The following is a 20,859-nucleotide window of genomic DNA, read 5'->3' as shown; positions in this document are numbered from 1 at the left end:
TCTACGCGATCTGGCGTCTCTACTATAACCATAATCGCCATCGTAGCCATAATCATAGCCACCACAAACACATACGCAAACTTCTCTCCTAACACAATCCCAAATGCAATCGGGTTCCCTTATGCAAATTCTTCTCAGTCTTCGATAATCGTATTCGGGTGGGGGAGGCGGAGGAGGAGGTGGTGGAGGTTGTGGTACATAAGTGGGTACGTAAGATGGTACATAAGACGGTACATATCTGCAACAACGTCTTCGGTGAGACGCTGACTCTGAATCCGACTCAGAATCTGTCCGTTCGGATTCTTTGAATTTTAGAACGGCTGTTATTGGTGTGTTGATTTGTTTCAAACCCTGTAAGGTAGAAAAATAGACCGTTTTCAAAAGGGGGAGGGGCAAAGCGTCGTCTGCTTAAGACGGAACAGTGATAGAACGTTATGTGGACAGATGGGGGCGCCAGGGCCGGATATAAGCACAGGACACTGGACATTGCCCAATAAAATTTTAAAATATCCCACATTTTTTTTATTAAAAAACTAAGGGGGTCACTGGACATTTTGACCAATAAATTTTCTGAAATTTTGATAGCTTGGCTATAAAGATGCGACACTATTTATGCACACTCCAGTGGACAATGTCCAATAAATTTTCCAGTCAAATGGGGGTTACTGGACACATGCCCCATAAAATTTTCTTATTTCCGGCCCTGGATTGGGCTTCAAAGTTACCAGTCCCTTAGCAACAAAGTAGTCCTTGTTGTTTTTAAACCTTATCAATGTTACGACGATGTCCTAAGACAAACAAGGTGCGCAAACAAACACACAAACTTTTGAAATGATAAATATTTCAAATTGAAAACTTACCTTCCCAGAAAACATGCAAATTGTAACATATATCGCGATAACTTTATAAATATTAGTCATTTTATTTTTTTCTTTATGAAATAAGGTAGAGAGATGACTTATGTCCGTTCTGTAGACATCTTTCTAGCTATAATAAATTTTCCATACGGAATATGTACTATTTTATAGGTATCAGAATTTAAAGTATATTTTAAATTCAAATATTTGACGATAAGCTTGGGCAATTTCTTGAGAATATATACCTTATAAGGATGCATGGTTTCACACAAATTTTAATGCATAATTTGTTTCCCTATCATTGTGGTTAACTTATTATATTTACGATTTAATGTTAGGTTTAATACCCGGTCAGATTATTGGGAATTTGAGAAAATTGTTTTTATGGCAGGTTTATGGGACTACTGTCTCTGTCTGTGATTAGTCTGGTTTTACAAAAATTAAGGGGGATGTTAATTGTTCTTTTTAAAATCAGTATTGAGTCGAAAATTATGTAAAAACTTCTATCAATCTCCATTTTGTTAATTTGCCACAAAGGACACTCGCTGTTTTCGAGAATTATGATTTGATCGGAGTGTTTTAGGGATGACCCCTTAATTAAATTAATTAGTAATCATTGTCTGTTTAATTCAGTTTCATAATTAAATTTAAGGGGGTCATCCGTAAAATACTGTTTTCTAGAATTAAGATTTGATTGGAGCATTTTAGGGATGACCCCTTAATTAAATTTATTAGTAATCATTGTCTAAATCAGTTTCTTAATTAAATTTAAGGGGGTCATCCGTAAAATACTCCAACAACAATCCTAACTCGAAAACAGTGCAATCCCTTGTGGCAAATTAACAAAATGTCATAAATAGATAGAAGTATAGAACATTTTGATTCAAAATTGATTGATTTCCCAAAGAACAATTAACATCGCCCTTAATTTATGTAGAGGTAGACTTATCAGAAACACTTTGTAGGCTTATGTTACGTAGTTGGTTTACAGGCTACGACTTGTTTTATCATTTTTTCAACCTTCAATTTTATTTACCGCTAACTGAAGTTTAATTTAATGTAAATTTTAAATTGGGGGGGGGGATTAATTTATGTAATACACGAAGTTACGGGAAGTAGCCTTGACAGAAGTTAACTATTAATTTAACTATATGATATTTTTGACCCTGATAATAATAAAAGTTTTCATTTTAAAATTAAATAATTAAAATAAATATTTTTTTAAGAATAAATAATTTATCTGATCAGGGATAGATTTAATTTTAGAAGTAGGAATGGAGAACAGAGTAATCATTCTGGGCGTACGTCAAAGTCCCGGACCCCCTTTTAACTGGACGGAGGTGGGTATGAAAGAAGAGACGGGAGGGTTATAGCGACAGAGGTAAAAAGGAATTACGTCACAATTTTTCGCCGTCCCCGTCAGCAACGTCATCAAAACGTAGGGTTTAAGTGAGCAGCCAATAAGATAATTTAAACTTTTCGTTGCGTGTTGGTTGGAGGGAGGGGCTCCATGCTGGGTGGGCTATGAGTCGGAATAACTGAAGTAAATACTAACCGTTCCGTTCTCCATTCCTACTTCTAAAATTATATCTATCCCTGGTTAGTTATATTCTTCATAGAATTTTCGTGGAATGGGCTAGGTCTAATTAATAACCAAAATTATTGTCGTTTATTCTTTTCATAGAATTTCTTTATTTTAAAATGTAGGCGGTTTAACGACAAATGTTTTGGGGTATTTATTTTAAATGGTTTTTCAAGACCATATATAGGAATATCAAATTGAGATTCAAACGTAATTTGAATAACAGTAGAAGTGTATAATATAATATACTTCACTGAAAGAGAAGTGTACCACTACCACAAAGCGGGGAAATTAGTAATTGTAACACGATTCTTCTACTCAACATCATTTTACATTTCGAGTTCACAAGGTTACTGAATCAATGCGAACAAGGACTATAGTTTAATTTAGTTATTATTCAAAATTAACAAATTTTAAAAATAATTAAACCATTACCGTTGATAATTAAAAAGGTAGAAAAACCAGTTAAAAATATTAATTAAATTTGTGGTCAAGGTTTTAACTAATTATTCAATATTAATTAAAGAACTAGGAAATACATTTACATTTAACTAATTGATATTTTAAATTATCGTAGTGTTTTTTAAATAATTTCATGGTCGTTTATAACGTCGTGTCGTGTTGTAAATAAATAAACACAACTTAATTTGGTAATATTAGATATTATCATAAGTTTATAAGTTCCATAAGTATGATATGCACTACCTATACTATTCGTAATGCTAAGTACTGAGAGACTTACAGCAGCTTGAGATAACTAGTTCGAGAAGGAGAACGAGGAGGAGCGAGTCAATTGAAGTCCTAAGTACACTCGGTGGTGGTTAATTAATTTTGCAGCCAGGACCTATTCCATCTAGGCACTCCTATTTAGTCCGCATTACTAAGCACAAATTTGACAGCAGGGCCTCCTCACTCACCAGGCCTCCCTCGCTTTACCTCCTCTCGAATCTATGACCTACCTCACTCACTCACTTCAAAATTACAAGCCTTTCAGTTTGTCATGACCAGAGATTAATTAAACAAACTTATGGAAGGAACATATCACTTATAAACTTATGGAGTAATAGATAGATAGAGTACGGGAAATGGCAGTTGTATATTGTAATGTTAGGGGGAAATTACGTGTTTTGCCGTATCTCCATTACCCCATTCTATAGTTTAAAACGATTAAAAATAAATTAATCTAAGGTTTGTTATTAAAAGTAATAGAAACAATTTTCCGTGATAACAGTTATTGAAGAAAATGAAAATTTAACCCCAATTATGGAATTGTCGGCTGCTGCCAGCAAATCCCAAATAGTAATTTAAAAACTATATATATTATAGTAATTGTCCTTGGTGGATTAACTCGAAGTTATCGGATTAAGTTACGTTGATTGTCTTTTACTGTTTCTTCAATTTAAATTTAAATTTAAATAAGGGGGTCATCCGTTAAACACTGTTTCCAATCAATGTTCATAACTTTAACTTGTGTTAGGGGGTGGTCAGTACATGCATCCCTTATGGGGGTTAAACAAAATCGGTGTGGTCATAGAAGTATTGATGTATTGAACATTTTCGGACTCGAGATTGATTGATTGATTGATTTCCCATAGAACTTACCATCCCTAGATGCATCCCACTGCATGATTGTACTTATACTACAAACTGTAATTAGCAGTACCTTAATTACGTTTAATTGGCAGTGTTTACTTTACTTTAGTTTAATTTGCTTTTGATTGGCGCTAGGGGCAAACTAGTTTTGGTAAACGATATTTATACTGAAATGATCTTAATTATATCAGTCTTTTGAAGTTTCAATACCCCCGCTATGCATTTAGTTGACATTATAAAAGATATTCCAGTTTGTAATTATGAATGAGGTTAATACGGTGCTAAGAATAATTTAAGTCGAATACTGGGAGCCCAGCGGTCCTATAATTCCTATAAAATCCTATGTATATTTTTGAACCTATCCTATATTATTATTATGCTATAATTTTTCATGAAAGGTCAGACTATAATATTTGCTATATTTATTTTTGATGCATGCTTAGTTTGGGGTCAAGTTTTCGTTTATAGTTTAGCATTATCAAATTTATTTTAATTAAAATTTAGTTATGGCTCTTTTAAAATAGAGATGACATTTGATTAGATTTGACACCGAAATTGATCAGGCGGAGTTTGTACTCAGGATTATTTTTTAATTATATTATATCATTTAATTTAATTTAATTAAGTTCCTCTGAATTTAATTCAAAGTAAAATCCCCAATTTGTTATTATTTTTTATTTATTTGAGATTTTTCTATAATATAGTTTAAGCCAAAATAGTTAGTATTATATATATGAGCATGCATTTTTATTCCTATATTTAATCCTATAAAAACACGTGATTATTTCTCTCCTATAAAACCCAATCCTATAATTCCTGTCGAAAAAATTCCTATTTATCCTATAAGGAATTAAATAAAATTTTTGTCTGGGCTTGCTGTTAATTAAAACAATGAAACGTAAGACAGGCACAGGCACCGGAAGTGTATGTAGTTCAACTTCCACGTAAGAACGTGACAGTGTGGTAACTTTTGTGGCGTCAACACGGACGGCAGACAGATTTCAAGTGAAATCACGTCGTCTGTCGATGTATTTCACAAAGTTACTTAAAGAGCAAGTTATCTTCTGTGTTTTTTGGCAAACTCCCTTTGAGTTTTCCAGTAGTTGGCTTTTCTGTTTAAATGCGCGTAAGAATGACGTTGTCTTTTGTGACTCATTCTCTCTTCTCTAGAGTTTCCTCAGTCTTTAGGCTTAGCTATGACTAAATCTTGTATTAGTAGAACTGATGACCTATGCAAGGTCGACTCTAGAAAGATGAAACAATTTTTAAATAGACTAATTCGAAAATTACATACAGAGAAACCAACACGCAGGGGGAGATAGCCATTGGGGTATTCTAATTCAGGGTTTGTACGGAACCAGGGATAAGCCAGGGATTTGGGAAATGGCGAGGGGGGAGGGTAGTCAGGGATTTAAAGTTTCTTCCCAAAAAAATCTGGGATAGGGTCGGGGACTTCGTTTGGTTTATCAAACCATCATTTCTTCGAGTTCGAGCAATGCTAAATAGGTGTAATTTTGAAGTGGGAAATTAAAATTAAAGATATCATAATAAATTAGACATTCAGTAGAGTAATTTCTCCAAGTTTCATTAATACTTCCCTTTTAATAATGGAGCTATAATTAAATTTATTTTAAATTCATGACTCTTAGAAGTGCATCTTAAAATTATTGATAACTTTGGTTTTTGACGTCTTAGAGTAAAATTAAAGATACCATAATAAACTAGAGATTCGGTAGAGTAATTGCTCCAAATTTCATTAATACTCCTCTTTTAATAATGGAAATATAATTAAATTAATTTTATTTTATTAAATTCATAAGTTTTTTTTTCAAAATTCGTATTAATTTTAAATTGTAATATAATTAACGGAACGGTTAATTTGCTAAATATAATAAATTAATTATAATTTACTATAAATAAAGCGTTAAATTAACCCGTTAATTATGATTAAATTAAATTAAAAAGAAGAGCTTATGTATTAGCAATTATAATTATAATTATAGAAAATTTTAAAAATTCAGACCACACACCGTTTGTGTTTCTATTTTTTTTTTTTTGTAAACTCCTGTATAATTATAATTATGAGGGTAATGTAGCCTTTCTTTAAACAGACGGTCTTTGTATTCAAAGTTAAATTAGCAGTCATTAGCGCTGTATTTCTCGAGTTTTTCGCGTATTTCAGTGGCAGATGGTATTTCAACTCATTTAACTACGAACACATATTTCAGCAATCTTTTTTTTTCTTTTTAAGTAACAAGACGTTGCGTAGAATATAAAACTATTATCAGTTAAAGCGTCGGAGCATCCCATTAGTTTAAAAGATGACAGACAACGTAAAGAAACGCATAAGACGTCTTATAAATACGTAACATATGCTAAAAAGGTTCAAAATCAAAGACTCTATTCAAGGTTTTATATTTTCTCAAATAAAGTCGATTGATTTTATTAAGTTTAGGTGGCCGTTACTGTTTTTTAATAATCAATTAAATTCTTTATAAGAAAAAAAAAATTAAAACACTTTCACCCCATTAATTTTTATAATATTTTGGCTAAAGTCTTTTAGAAAACGAGTTTTATGATTATTTTCAGCTCCCCTTAATGCGTGGCCTCTAGGGTTATTTCGCGCCAAAACAGCGCACGAGAGAGAGAGAGGAGTTAGGTTGACATTCCCGCGCGCGCTAGATTATCCCAGTGGCGCCAAAAAAATATATATACACATGCGCAGTTTCGTTAAAAATCCGCCGGGCGACGCGATACGTTTGGCGGGCTTTGAAAAAAGAGCGCCTTAAAATTTGGCTTCATTTCCAACTGGAAAACCAATCGCTCTAGTACCACGGAATTTTTGTTGTTCTTGAAAAAGTTTTATTACTACAAGTTTGTGTGTTGATTCGTTAAGCCTTGGCGTCTGCTAATCCCGCCTGTTTAAATTCAGTGTTTTTTATATGACTTATATAGCTGAAAAGTAATAATTAGGGTTAGAGAGTTTGAAATAGGCTTAACATAACCGGCGTCGCTCGAACTGTTTTGGCGTTTCTAATGTAAGTTTTAAAGTTTATTTCAGATGATTTCACGGTTAATTTAACACCTAAATTATAGTTATAAGACTCTGGATGGAGATAGTTTAATTTGTGAGAACTGCAATTTATTAAGTTAAATTTTTTTTTTTATTAATTTATGCAGAGTTGATCAACCGAGCATCTTGGAGGCCATTGCATTATGATGGCTCATAGGATGCGACCACCAATTCATCCAAATAGCCCTTTGAATCAACGGCATAACATTTTAGACGTGAGTACTTAACCATTTCTTTTATAACCTTGCTTCAAACGGCAACCTGGCTCATCCTTCTGTTTCTATGATGTGATAGTTTACGTTATGTTAGTGTAGGTTAGGGTTAGGTTAAGTTGTTTAAGCAAGGGTTAAAGTAGGGTTAGGTTAAGTTTAGGCAAGGGTTAAAGTAGGGTTAGGTTAAGTTTAGGCAAGGGTTAAAGTAGGGTTAGGTTAAGTTTAGGCAAGGGTCAAACGGGGTCAAAGTAGGGTTAGGTTAAGTTTAGGCAAAGGTCAAATTAGGGTTAGGTTAAGTTTAGGCAAGGGTTAAAGTAGGGTTAGGTTAAAGTTATTGCAGGTTTAGTGTTAGTTTCAATGGAGGGTCAGGTCTTTTACCTACCTTGCTGTGCCGAAATATTTTAATTTTGACTAATTAAATCATTAAGTATGATTTATCTCGGGGCAATTTGAATTCCCCTGTACTTAAGATCAGGTAAGAGGAAATCGTGTTGTAAATTTGTAGGCTTGTCAAAGCTTATTTAAAGAAACAAGTACTTGAGTACTTTGTACATGTGTATTTGGGCTTAACACGCGAAAGTTCGCTTAGTGGGTCTCGGGATTGGTAATGTTACGTTGCCTCCCGGCTTTTATGGAAAACATTTTTATTAAGGAAACCGCAATTAACTCGCCCTTCGTTTCACGATATTACATTTCACGGTGTCAGTCAGTTAATGTAAGGGTTTGGTGTTAACCTGCTTTGTAAGGAATGTCAGGGAATTTTAATAGTTGCCCTTGGCACCTAGAATAAGGATGAAAAGCCGGTAACGTCCTGTATCTGATTTTAATCTGAAAAATAAGTTGAAATTATCTGGAAAATCTGTGTAATATTGGGATTTTCAGGGAAATTCTGTGGAATATTGGGATTATCAGAGAAATTATAGGTGGAATATTGGAATTTTCAGGGAAATTATAGGTGGAATATTGGAATTTTCAGGGAAATTATAGGTGGAATATTGGAATTTTCAGGGAAATTATAGGTGGAATATTGGAATTTTCAGGGAAATTATAGGTGGAATATTGGAATTTTCAGGGAAATTATAGGTGGAATATTGGAATTTTCAGGGAAATTATAGGTGGAATATTGGAATTTTCAGGGAAATTATAGGTGGAATATTGGCATTTTCAGGGAAATTTTGTGGAATATTGGAATTATCAGGGAAATTATAGGTGGAATATTGGCATTTTCAGGGAAATTAGGTAGAATATTGGGATTTTCAGGGAAATTAGGTGGAATATTGGAATTATCAGGGAAAAGCTAAATATTTTACCGATGTTTTACCGCTAATCTACATAAATTTCAATCAATCAATGTCAAACCAATACAGCTGAGATTACACATAAAAGAATACCCATCAAATTAACCCTATGAACTTGACGCCACTTTAATGTGAATTCCTTTTTAGATTATAAGAAAAAACAAGGCATTAAATACCTACACACACCCAAAATATAAAAATATAATAACTTAGATGAGTCAGATATATCAAAGAATCCAAAAACTCGAGATATGTATAAATATATACGTACAGGGTGTTTATCATAAGTCTGCCATCCATAAATTTAATTGTTCTTTGGGAAATCAATCAATTTTGAATCGAAAACGTTCTATACATCTTTCTATGATGACATTTTGTTTGCCACAAGGGACAAGTTATAATTTCTCAATGAGTGTTTTAGGGATGACCCCTTAATTAAATTAAATTAAATTAACAATCTTTCAGTTTCTTATATGGCAGACTTATCATAAACACCCCTGTATATATTTAACACTTTTATTATATGGGAGGGGCATATGAGAACAGAGAAATAGTTCTACCGAATTGGGGAATGGAACGAGCTAGGGACAGACAGAAATGAAAACCTTCTTTCTCTGATTTTGTTTCAAAAAAGAAAGATAAAAGTTGAATCATCGAAATAACTTAAGCTTTAACTGGCCTCGGTTGGTACTATAGTGCGATCACCCCGTTCAATTACATAATAATCCACAAAAAAGGGTTGGGGAGGAGATTGGAGACATACTACTAAAGTTCTTTTTAACTTAGCTTGGGAATACATAAAGCTGCTAGGAATCATTGCGTCCCGATATTAATTTCTATGCGTGTTTTATGGGAGGGGCTTGAGAACTTTCTATCCCCATAACCCCTCAATTCTGATAGCGTCTTTCTAACTGTGATTTTTTGGTAGCAACGCCAGTTCCTAGGCGCACGCGAAAGGTGCAAGGCGCTGTGAGATAGATTATTAATTATAATATAATAATAATCCAAGATTTTTCTATGAAGAGATTTCCACACTAAGCCTGTGACTTGTTTACAGGTGGGTTCCTTTACAATGCATAGAGGGGTGGTGGCTAGCCTACAGCGCCCTATACTAACTATTACCGTTAACCTCTGCAAGTTTTGATGCAAGGTAAAATTCGTCATATTAGTCTATAGCTCCTCCCAGAAAATCCGCCCTATAGGTACGTGAGTGTAAAAGGTTGGCTACCCAATGATTCCTAGTAGCTGTATGTATTCCTGGGAACATTTATAAGGTCTATGATTACGCGCCAATTATGGGGAAAAGACCGGGAATTGTTAAGAGTATGGTTTTTCTGAGAACTTCTATGGTTAATTTATTTCTTAAGTACTCAAGCATGACTGTATTTTGTATTGTTATACTACTCAGATTAGCGGCCATTAATCATGAACAATTCTTATTTCGCAATTAATACTAAGACTAATACTAATATATATATAATAATTGTATTTCGTGTCCTATTTAGCGATAGGACATATAAGTTGTTTGTGTATTCCCAAAACACCGCGTAGCTAATTTACACTTATAATGTGGGCGTAATTACATTTAAAAACGTTAATTAGCAACGCTTAAACTTTTAACGTCAAGTCATATAAGATTTACTAGAAGAATAATTATAAATTATAAATACAGAAATCATGGTAATTTAAATAAAAAAAACCACGCCTATGATTTTAAAATTTAAATTCAACAAAACATACAGGGTGTTTATGTCTATTCCAAAATGAGCTCTTGGGTTTTTGTTTAACCCCCATAAGGGATGTACTGTATACCCCCTAACGCAAGTTAAAGTTATGAACATTGATTGTAAACAGTGTGTGGTTTAGGGATGACCCCCTTACTTAAATTTAACGTAAGAAACTATGAAAGATAATTATTAATAATTAATTTAATTAAGGGGTCCTCCATAAAATTCCCCTTTTTGGAAAACACCCTGTATAATTTATATTTTTACATTTAATTTTTAATACGTCTTTAAAGACATTAATGCGACTCCCACTTATTATCATTGCGTTATGATTAATGCTGAGAATTAATTTAATCTTAATTTATGTTTAAGACAATGAGCCTTTTTTTCAAGGTCAGGTTTTAGTTTAAAAGAAAATATGGTTGACACTGTAGGGTACCTGTGAAAGTCAGGGATTTTAAATGGAAATGGTTGTCAAGGGATTTTTAAAATTGTCATGAAATACGGATTAACCGTTTTCAAAACCTGATAAGGGTTGCAGTGTCGTCTGCTTGATATTAAGGGTTAAGATGGAACTGGTATGTTAAATAACAAAGATGATAATTAAGACAGAGGCTTCAACGTTACCAGTCCTGCTAAAGCAAAGTAGTCCTTGTTAAGTTTTTGTTTGTATAGCCATATATACTGTCCTATTAATGTTAATTCCGTCTTAAGACTAAACAAGGTGCTCAAGCCAACCACCCACTTTTGCTCATAGAAAGAATTGGTTTAATGTGTATACAATTTAATGTGATATTTAAAGTTAACCAAATTAAATTGAAGTTAGCCCTACACGTCAGTGTAAGGCGTTCTTAAACTCTCCAATTATTAATTAAATTTAATAGTGAATATATATAATAAATTCTTTAAAAAAGGCGCTAGACTAGACTAGATGTCAAACAAAAAGATATGGTAACATTTTAATGACAACACAACAAAAGCATCTGAAGCAGGAAATGTCGAAAGAATATAAACAATGAAAACTAACATAACGAACGTTATGGGCATCCTGTCCAAGATATTTTTTATTTTATTATTTTTATAAACAACTGTCTTTATACAATTACAAAGCATTTACGATTGTTGGGTACTATTACAAGCCTTGGAAGGGTTAAGGTACAAAGGTTTTAAAATTAAAAGAGAAATTATTAATTCATTGGAATGTGGTGTTGTTTAGAAGTATATAGTAAGGATAACCAACTTGACTCGCATTCCTGCATCTCGACAAAAACGTGTGGAATTTTTGTAAAAACCACTATATTATGATGACTCACGAGAGTCACGTGTTATACGCGATGCTTTTCAGTGTATAGTAGTGTTTTAAACGAGCTCTTTAACAGCTGCTTCCAATTCCATACATGCGATCTAAGAGGGTACGTCACTCGTGGTAGCATCCGTTTAGGTATCTTTTAGTTTAGTATTTTATAGGTTTGACTATTTAGTTAGTTAGTTAGTTACCCCTCGGAGATGGGACTCGGTGCAGGTGATGCCGGATCTCACGAAGATTATAAACTTAAGTTTTTATAAATTAATTTGGTTTAGGTAATTTATTAATTAGGGTTTTTTATCTTATAAATTAATTTATCGCGACTTGTGTGTGATTAACTTATTTTTAATTTTTATTATGGTTGTTTTTATCTTGATATATATTAAAGGTCAAAGTTCATCCAGTTTATGGTGAAGCAAGGCTTAGGTTATAACTTGTTGTTTTGCTGTTTCTTATTGGTTAATATGGCCGCCTTTTTAATTAATTTAATTAATTTATTTAATTATTTATATTATGATTATCTCAAATACATCTTGATGTAAATTAATTTGAGGTTAAAGTTCACCCGGTTTATGGTGAAATTCAGTTGATACATTTTTAAAAACGTTGTATTTACTTAAAAAGAAAAAAGTCATCATTTGTAATGATGAGTTTACTAACGTCATATTCTTGGTAATTCGTTATACTAGAGTCTTTGCTCTAACCCTGTCCCCAAAAAACATCTCTAAACGTACACGTTTTTAGGGTTAAATAGGTACTTAAATGGTCCAATACAAACTCTCCCTCTCTGAAGTCTGGACTTAAGTTCAATACCGACTTAAAAAGCAACGTTATATCATGGATATGTATAAATACTAAGATATAACGGATTGCCATCTCTAACCTTCCACAAAGGCATTTCGCTTAGGCGTCATTTCACCAGAGAGGGGGGGAAAAAGATGACTTCCGACCCCCCAAGCTTGTGACTGAAGGGAAATTCGTATTATTTCTCTATGCGCATGTGCGAAATTTCAAACTCTCCAGTCCCCATTCAGGACGGACTCTCCGGAGAGCTATAGTTCCTTTCCCCAATCACCACGTGACCTAGCTATCTCACATCCACGAGTTTGTCACTTATTTGGTGGCCTAGTTAGGAATCCATAATTCGTTAGTATTTATACATATTCATGACGCTATATAACATGGAAATATTGAAAGATTCCTTAAAATTCTTTTAGACATTTGATAACCCTAATTAATCTCTATCAAACGATACTAAACACACGCGTCTACAATTATCAATTAGATAATTAACTGCCTTTTAGTATCTCTTTGGTAAAAAAGACTAAAAAAATCCGTATTTAATCGGTGCCAAAAACCTTAACCAAGTTCTGTCGCAAAGCAAAGCAAAAGAAAGTTTAAAATTAAAACCCAACCAACCAACCAACTATAGGACTGACAGAGTCTCAGACTGACTGACTTACTTGTCTTTCTTAACTTTAATAAAGTTTCTTTGCCAAGAAGATCTATTCACAAACTAAATCCCGTACTGTACATCTTTTCCAGCTATTGAGGGGGATGTTAAATTAATGCCAAACCCCTTTCTCCAAGATTCTATACCGTCAGTGTCTTCTTGGTGTTTTTAGTTTAGTAACAGTTTATTTCTAGTGACTTCACCGCTAAGATTCAAAGCGTAATCATCATCCATAAACACCTTGAAAGAAACTCGCTTTCGCTTTTAAAAATTACAAACCAGAGTTCGAAGTCACAAGCGTCAGACGAAAACGTGAAGGAATTTTATTTTACTGAATCTGCTGTAGTTAAGATTAAGAAGTGACTGTAGTTAGTTCTACGGTTTCTGTGTGTGTTAGGGTTAGAGACAGAATTAGGCTTAACGATGAAGGCTGCTTTAATGGGTGTTTTGAAAGGAAAGGATCATAAGCAAGGATCTGCTTCTAATAAGAAAAAGGCACGTATTTGTTTATTTATTTATTTATTTTTAAGTCTTTGGTTGGGGTTTTGTTTCGGTGTGATTAGGCTTAGGAATTTAGGTTTTATGTTAAGCCTTGGGCCCTTGGTTGCGTGAAAAAAGGCGCCAAATTTGTTGGCATATTTTGTTTTTGAAGGTTAGATTCATTTGTCTGGGATAATTTCTTGGGTTTTAAGTAAATTTTAAATGTTGAATGTTTTAAAATGTAATTTTTATAAACAATTGTTGTCAATTATTGTCGAGAGAGTGTGGGCTCACATCAAGACAGGACTGCAGGTGACCCCGGGGCCCCTGGAAAGTACGGGCTCTGGGAAAACTGACCCCTGTTATTATTTATAATATACTATAGTTAACATCAATTGACAATTCAGACTGATTTAATTTTGGTTGACCTATAAGGCCACTCAGGGAAAATTAAATAAGTATAGCTAGAGAAAACCTAATTGAAAAGGTCAAAGGTTAAGAAGTAGATATTTATTATTTCCAAATAGTGACCTTTTTAATATGAATTTCTGTGTAGTAAATACTGGTAATAATTTACCGTTAATTTCTGCTAAAGTTTAATCATGAATTTAAGCCGAATTTCAAGTCATATTTCATGCTTAGAGTAGTTTGGGAAAATCTAATTGTAAAGGTTAAAGGTTAAGAATTGGATATTTATTATTTAAAATTATGACCTTTTAATATCAATTTCTGTGTAGTAAATACTGGTAATAATTTACTGTTAATTTCTGCTAAAGTTTAATCATGAATTTAAGCCGAATTTCATGTCATATTTCTCCTTATTCTGTTAACAAAAGCTGCACACGGTCACATCGCGTGCATTCTGCTCGAGTTCCGTATATGACACTAGCTTAAACAGCTAGAGCGTCTATATTTTGTAAAATCAATAATTTTGGGGGGTGGTTCCCCACCAAAGTCAAGCCCCCCTCCCCCCTGGGTTTATATAGTGTAGTTGGCTTCTCCGTCAGCTGCTGTACATTTGAAAGCGGTCACCCATACTATTGAGGTCTCTCTTTAATGCGGTGTCCCTCGTTGAACCTTGATTAAAAAGTGATCATGAGATAGTGACGTGTAATCGTTTATTTTATTATTTATTTAGTTATTTGTATAACTAGGGTTGGATTAGTTTTAATGTAATGTTATGTATTGTCTTAGAAGTAGACCGATGCGTTTTCTCTGCTTTAGGTTTTGTACTCCGTGTAATAATAGTAAATCCAGAAAGTCTTCGGTGCTAGAAGATGAACATGATTTATCTGTAAGAAATTAACATTGCATGTATGAGTTGTGTGTAATTGTTGTGGATTGGTAGTTGTCTTTGGTGTTTTGATGTCACGAGGTTTTGTAATGGTTTTCGCAAGATTTTAGTAATTTTTGAGACGTTTTAGTTGAATTTTGCGAGGTTTTTAGTGCTTTTTAATGACGGCTTTAGTCATTTTCACGATATTTAACTAGGTTTTAGTAATTTTCGCGATATTTTAGTCATTTTCACTAGATTTTACTAGGTTTTAGTAATTTCCTCGATATGTTAGTCATTTTCACTAGATTTTACTGGGATTAAGTAATTTTAGTCATTTTCACGAGATTTTACTCGGTTTTAGTCTTGATGTCACAAGGTTTATAGTAAATTTCACGAGATTTTTAGTCGTTTTCAGGAGGTTTTAGTAAATTTTATGAGGAATTTAGTGATTGTCACGATGTTTTAGTCATTTTCGCCAAATTTTACTAGGTTTTAGTAATTTTCGCCAAATTTTACAAGGTTTTAGTAATTTTTGCGATATTTTAGGCCTAGTCATTTTCAAGATATTTTACTGGGTTTTAGTAATTTTCTCGATATGTTAGTCATTTTCAAGATATTTTACTGGGTTTTAGTCATTTTCAAGATATTTTACTGGGTTTTAGTAATTTTCTCGATATGTTAGTCATTTTCAAGATATTTTACTGGGTTTTAGTAATTTTCTCGATATGTTAGTCATTTTCAAGATATTTTACTGGGTTTTAGTAATTTTCTCGATATGTTAGTCATTTTCAAGATATTTTACTGGGTTTTAGTAATTTTAGTCAGTTTCACGAGATTTGGCTAAATTTTCACGAGAATTTGCTAAATTTTCACGAGATTTCACGTGGCATGCACTGTCAACTCAGAAGAATTATCCTTTAGTAAGATTAAAATATTCACGAAGCAAATTGGCATACGAATAATTGTAGAAAACTATCAAAAAAAATATTAAATTTATTTATATGCTAGCTCACGTTGTATTTGCCGCCATTGCATAGACAGTTCTTTATGACTATTTAAATCAAAGGCAAAGCCATATAAAGGGCGATGAAGCCTTGACCCACTGTATTTTTTTTTTTCAAGTTTCAAGTATCTAGCTTACGATATTTAGCCTTTGGCTTTTAGATTGTTTATGTTGTTGCCATAGTAACGGGGAGAAGGCAAAATTGCACCCCCTTCTAAGTTATCTCTTTCGTAATCAAGTGGATCTGTATCAACATAACTTTGTATTGTTACAAATTGTACAAAGTGCCCGTGTTTCGCAAGAAAATTTGTCATTTTCAAAAATTAAACTCACAATATTTCTTAATAGAAAATTAATAGTTTCAAAATTAAAGGCAAATTTTGTTTTGAACCCAAATTAGTCATTTCAAAATTAAGCGGCAATACTGTTTATTGTTTATGGAAAATTTGTTATTTCAAAGTTTATTACCAATAATATGTTTTTTTATGGAAAAATACTGATTTCAAAATTTATTTCCAATATTTTTGAAAAACAAAATTGGGGATTTCAAATCTTAACCGTAATATTTTATACCTGGGTTCATACAAACATGGAAAACCGGGAAAACCTGGAAAAATCAGGGAAATAAATAGTTGACAGAAACCTCAGGGAAATTTAGAATTTTTAGTAAAATTCAGGGAAATCTGGGAAATTTGCGTCAAACAGCGGCCGAGTAATTAAGCAAAATGTTCGTAAACATACCCCCCTCCATAGGATTAACATTACACTATACTTTGGAGGCTCATAACTCTGGTTATATTAGAGATACGAGGATGTCCTTTGTTTATGTAATAGTCATATTTGAATCCCCTCTCCCTCCTTCGTTAACATTTGCTCCATAGGATACTCCATATACGGGAAGAACCTGGAAAATTCAGGGAAGTATATGGGGAAAATCCTGGAAAACTCAGGGAAATTTGTTTTCCAAAAGTTGTATGAACCCTTTTAAATTACGAACTTATGGTGAACATATGAACTTATGTTATTAAATTAGTCAACGTTTTCTTGAACAAAAGTATCACCACAGTGTGTACATTATTTCGAAATGTCGTGACTCAGAAAGAACACGTGTACCTACATCTTATATAGTTAGTGTAGACTGAAATTGACACAGAAAATACCTTGGAATTATTCCAAACAGTGTCATAATAGTGTTCTTATTTTTAGAATATCTCGCCATATACCACTTACATTAACGGCTTGAGGTGTAACGCTCTCTCTACTACTAGCCGTCATCACACAGGAAATGATTTTTGAATTTTCTTAAGTAATAGACCCATACATTAATTGCATACAGAGAAGTATAATTTCTATAAAATCCTATGTATATATCTATATCTATATCTATATAAATCAAAGTCCTGACTGACTGACTGACTGACAGACTGACTGATAATCAACGCCCAGCCCAAACCGCTTGCCCTAGAAGGCTGAAAATTTGCAGGAACGTTACTCAAAAGTAGTAGGCGCGTACTAAGAAAGATTTTTCCAATCCGCCGCCATCTTAAAAAATGGCGCCCAGAAATGTAAAAACTCTTCTCTAAGTCCGCGCGTTTCAACCGATTTCACAGATATTTAGTACACGGGTTTCCTTTAACCTATAGACGGACTGAATGGTCTTTTGGGTTCGATTTGTTGCCATCTTTTTAAATGGCGGCCAGAAATTTGAAAACCCTTCTTTATGGAATAATGTAAGTGTGAAAAGTAATAAAAAATGCATCCCGACGGGCTGACGGGCAACGCCGAGTGCCTTCGCTCCTAGGGTGCTACAAAAATATTAGTCATCAGTAAAATCTACCCATTCTTTGTATCATTTTGATGGAAGTTCTTATTACACGCGAGCGACGCCGCGGGTAACAGCTAGTATACTATATTATTATTATGCTATAATTTCATGAAAGGTCAGACTATAATATCCAATATATTTGGTTTCGCTACATGTAATTTATGAAATGGTCTATTAGTCTAAATAGACTTAAGGCTAGACTGTTTATTAATATAACGGATATACGGACTGCTGTGACGACTTCTTCTATTTCTCAATTAGTTTTAATTGTAATTATAATTAAGGTTTGTTAAGTGTAGGGTCTTAAGGGCAGGCTTAAGTGATTTTTAATTGGTAATTGACGCCGTGTATTAATTACCCCGGATCTTCCCGTGTTTCTTTTTAACTGGTTTAGTTTAATTTAATTTGGGGGGTTGGTTTTATTATTCATTATTTTAATGTTTGGGATGGTTTTAATTTATGGTGAATTGAATATAATTTGTGTGGTTACAGGATAGGGTGTACAATTCATGGGGTTTTTTTGGAAAAAAATTAAAAAATTCATGGGGTTTTTTTGGAAAAAAATTAAAAAATTCATGGGGTTTTTTTGGAAAAAATTTAAAAAATTCATGGGATTTTTGGAATAAATTTGAAAAGATTCTTGGGATTTTTGGAATAAATTTAAAAAGTTCATGGGCGTTTTTGGAATAAATTTAAAAAAATTCATGGGGATTTTTGGAATAAATTTAAAAAAATTCATGAGGATTTTTGGAATAAATTTAAAAAAATTCATGGGGATTTTTGGAATAAATTTAAAAAAATTCATGGGGATTTTTGGAATAAATTTAAAAAAAAATTCATGGGGATTTTTGGAATAAATTTTAAAAAAATTCATGGGGATTTTTGGAATAAATTTTAAAAAAATTCATGGGGATTTTTGGAATAAATTTTAAAAAAGTTCATGAGGATTTTTGGAATAAATTTAAAAAAGTTCATGAGGATTTTTGGAATAAATTTAAAAAAAATTCATGGGGATTTTTGCAATAAATTTAAAAAATATTCATGGGGATTTTTGGAATAAATTTGAAAAATGGATTTCCTTAGACTGCAATATACAGTAATTCATTCTATTTGGACCATTTTATAAAATAATTAATGCTATTACAGGATATAGCATAATAAATTCATGATTAATGTACGAAGTACTACTAGACCTAGTGATATTCCATTTTAGGCTAGAGAAAGCTCTGTAGCGCTTTAGTCACCACCACTCACTAGCCATCGAGAATTTTTCTTGAATGAATGATGTAATTTTTAAAATATGTCATCGTGGAATGTTCTAGTAAGAAACATTTATCATTGCGTTGAAACGTCATTGGTTACGTAATTCAATCGAAGGTGGGTTGCTTTAGATTCGACTTTGAACAAAATTACAACCTCAGGATTAAGTGGGATGTTTTGGGATAAAATGAAAAATAAAAAAAACTATAATTTATAAAAATTAATTGAAATGTTTTTAAAATAATACACTCCCCTTTTTAAACAGCCAATCGAAAATTAAGTGTTCTTCAATAAAACTAGTTTTCAAAAATAGCGAAACTGGCTCAGAAAGAGAGAGGGTATTTAATAAGTTAAATTAAAAAATAAATTACTACTACGATTTTTGCCTCTTGTGAATGAATATGGTTTATTCCTTATTTAGACATGAATTTTAAAGTCGACTAGATGATTTTGAACTTCATGATATGCTATATAATACCACGTGATTTTTTGCTGTTTATTCTGTATTTTAGTATGAATTTATGTAGTTTATTCTAGAATTAATTTAGCATGAATTTATGTAGTTTATTCTATAGTTAATTCTGTAATTTAGCAATAGCATGAATTATTGTAGGTTATTCTGTAATTTAGCATGAATTATTGTAGGTTATTCTGTAATTTAGCATGAATTATTGTAGGTTATTCTGTAATTTAGCATGAATTATTGTAGGTTATTCTGTAATTTAGCATGAATTATTGTAGGTTATTCTGTAATTTAGCATGAATTATTGTAGGTTATTCTGTAATTTAGCATGAATTATTGTAGGTTATTCTGTAATTTAGCATGAATTATTGTTGGTTATTCTGTAATTTAGCATGAATTTTTGTAGGTTATTCTGTAATTTAGCATGAATTTTTGTAGTTTATTCTGTAATTTAGCATGAATTTTTGTAGTTTATTCCGTAATTTAACCTGAATTCATATAATTCATCCTTCACTAATACCTTGAAATTAGAGAAAATTTAAAACAATTGAGCTCTCTGTTTTAACAAATACGTCATGCCCCAACCAATCGTGAACAGCTGTTTCATTCCAATCTTTAAAATATTCAAGAAAAAAAAACCAAAACCAAGAAAATTCATTGAAGGTAGAGAGAGACGGATATTCTAGCATATTCTATATAGTCTACAAATACAACCCACATCAAACCTTTTTCCACACAAATTCAAACCATATTACTACACAAAATATTGTGTTTTTTAACAGAGAGCCCCCCAATACAAAAAGAAAAAGAAAATTTTTAAGAAAGTCGACCTGAAGGCTGGCTAGAGGCCCACACTTTTTTTCCCAAATACAAACCAGAAAGAGATGTCTGTATATTTTAGCCATTTGCCAAACTTAAGTTTTAACGTTTTGGAAAATTGTTCGTTCAGTTTTAACTTCGCGATTCGACAAGCCAGATGGTACTCGGCAAATGTCTCTGTCTTTTAAGACAATATATAGTAGCTTAAAATACCAATATACGTCCTGGTGAATTTCAAGAATTAACCGCGAATGTGCATTAATTTGTGAATTAATTAATATTAATGCAGTTTGTGAATTTATTATTTTTAATTTATGATAAAGTTAATTGAGTTTGAACTTTTTAAAAATATCTTTTGAGGTTACAATTAAGTGAAATTGTCTTCCAAATAATTTTGGAATTTATTGTTAAGTGCTAATGTTAATTGGATAATTTTAAAGGTAAGATTGATTGCCAATTGTTATTATGGATTTAAAGGTATTTTTCTAAAAAAGAAATAAATTTTAGGCATTAATTAAATTAGCAAACATTATCTTTAATTGAGGTTCTTACTTTAATTAAATTTAAATAAGGGGTCATTATTAAAACACTGTTTCCAATCAATGTTCATAACTTTAACTTGTGTTAGGGGG

General features: G+C 32.4%; 1 protein-coding gene across 4 annotated transcripts in view; it reads left to right on the top strand.

The window, feature by feature from the left end:
- Sarm (sterile alpha and armadillo motif) overlaps positions 1-20,859 on the top strand; it is a 40,771-nt gene that overhangs the window by 323 nt on the left and 19,589 nt on the right. The window contains exons 1-2 of one of the 4 annotated variants that reach the window (XM_089857452.1): positions 6,830-7,070; positions 7,213-7,320. In XM_089857452.1, coding sequence (XP_089713578.1) covers positions 7,249-7,320 — 72 coding nt within the window. In that variant the 5' untranslated portion in view covers positions 6,830-7,070; positions 7,213-7,248. Of the gene's footprint in view, positions 1-6,829; positions 7,071-7,212; positions 7,321-13,323; positions 13,597-14,619; positions 14,876-20,859 lie in introns of those variants that run through there. The other 3 variants (XM_089857454.1, XM_089857455.1, XM_089857451.1) reach the window with 3 other exon arrangements.

Source organism: Phalangium opilio, unplaced genomic scaffold, assembly GCF_054372755.1.
Source record: "Phalangium opilio isolate 3A_F unplaced genomic scaffold, DU_Popi_V2 ptg000217l_1, whole genome shotgun sequence".
Taxonomy (NCBI): domain Eukaryota; kingdom Metazoa; phylum Arthropoda; class Arachnida; order Opiliones; family Phalangiidae; genus Phalangium; species Phalangium opilio.
The sequence above is the reverse complement of the archived record's forward strand: the minus strand, read 5'-3'. Positions and strand labels throughout refer to the sequence as shown.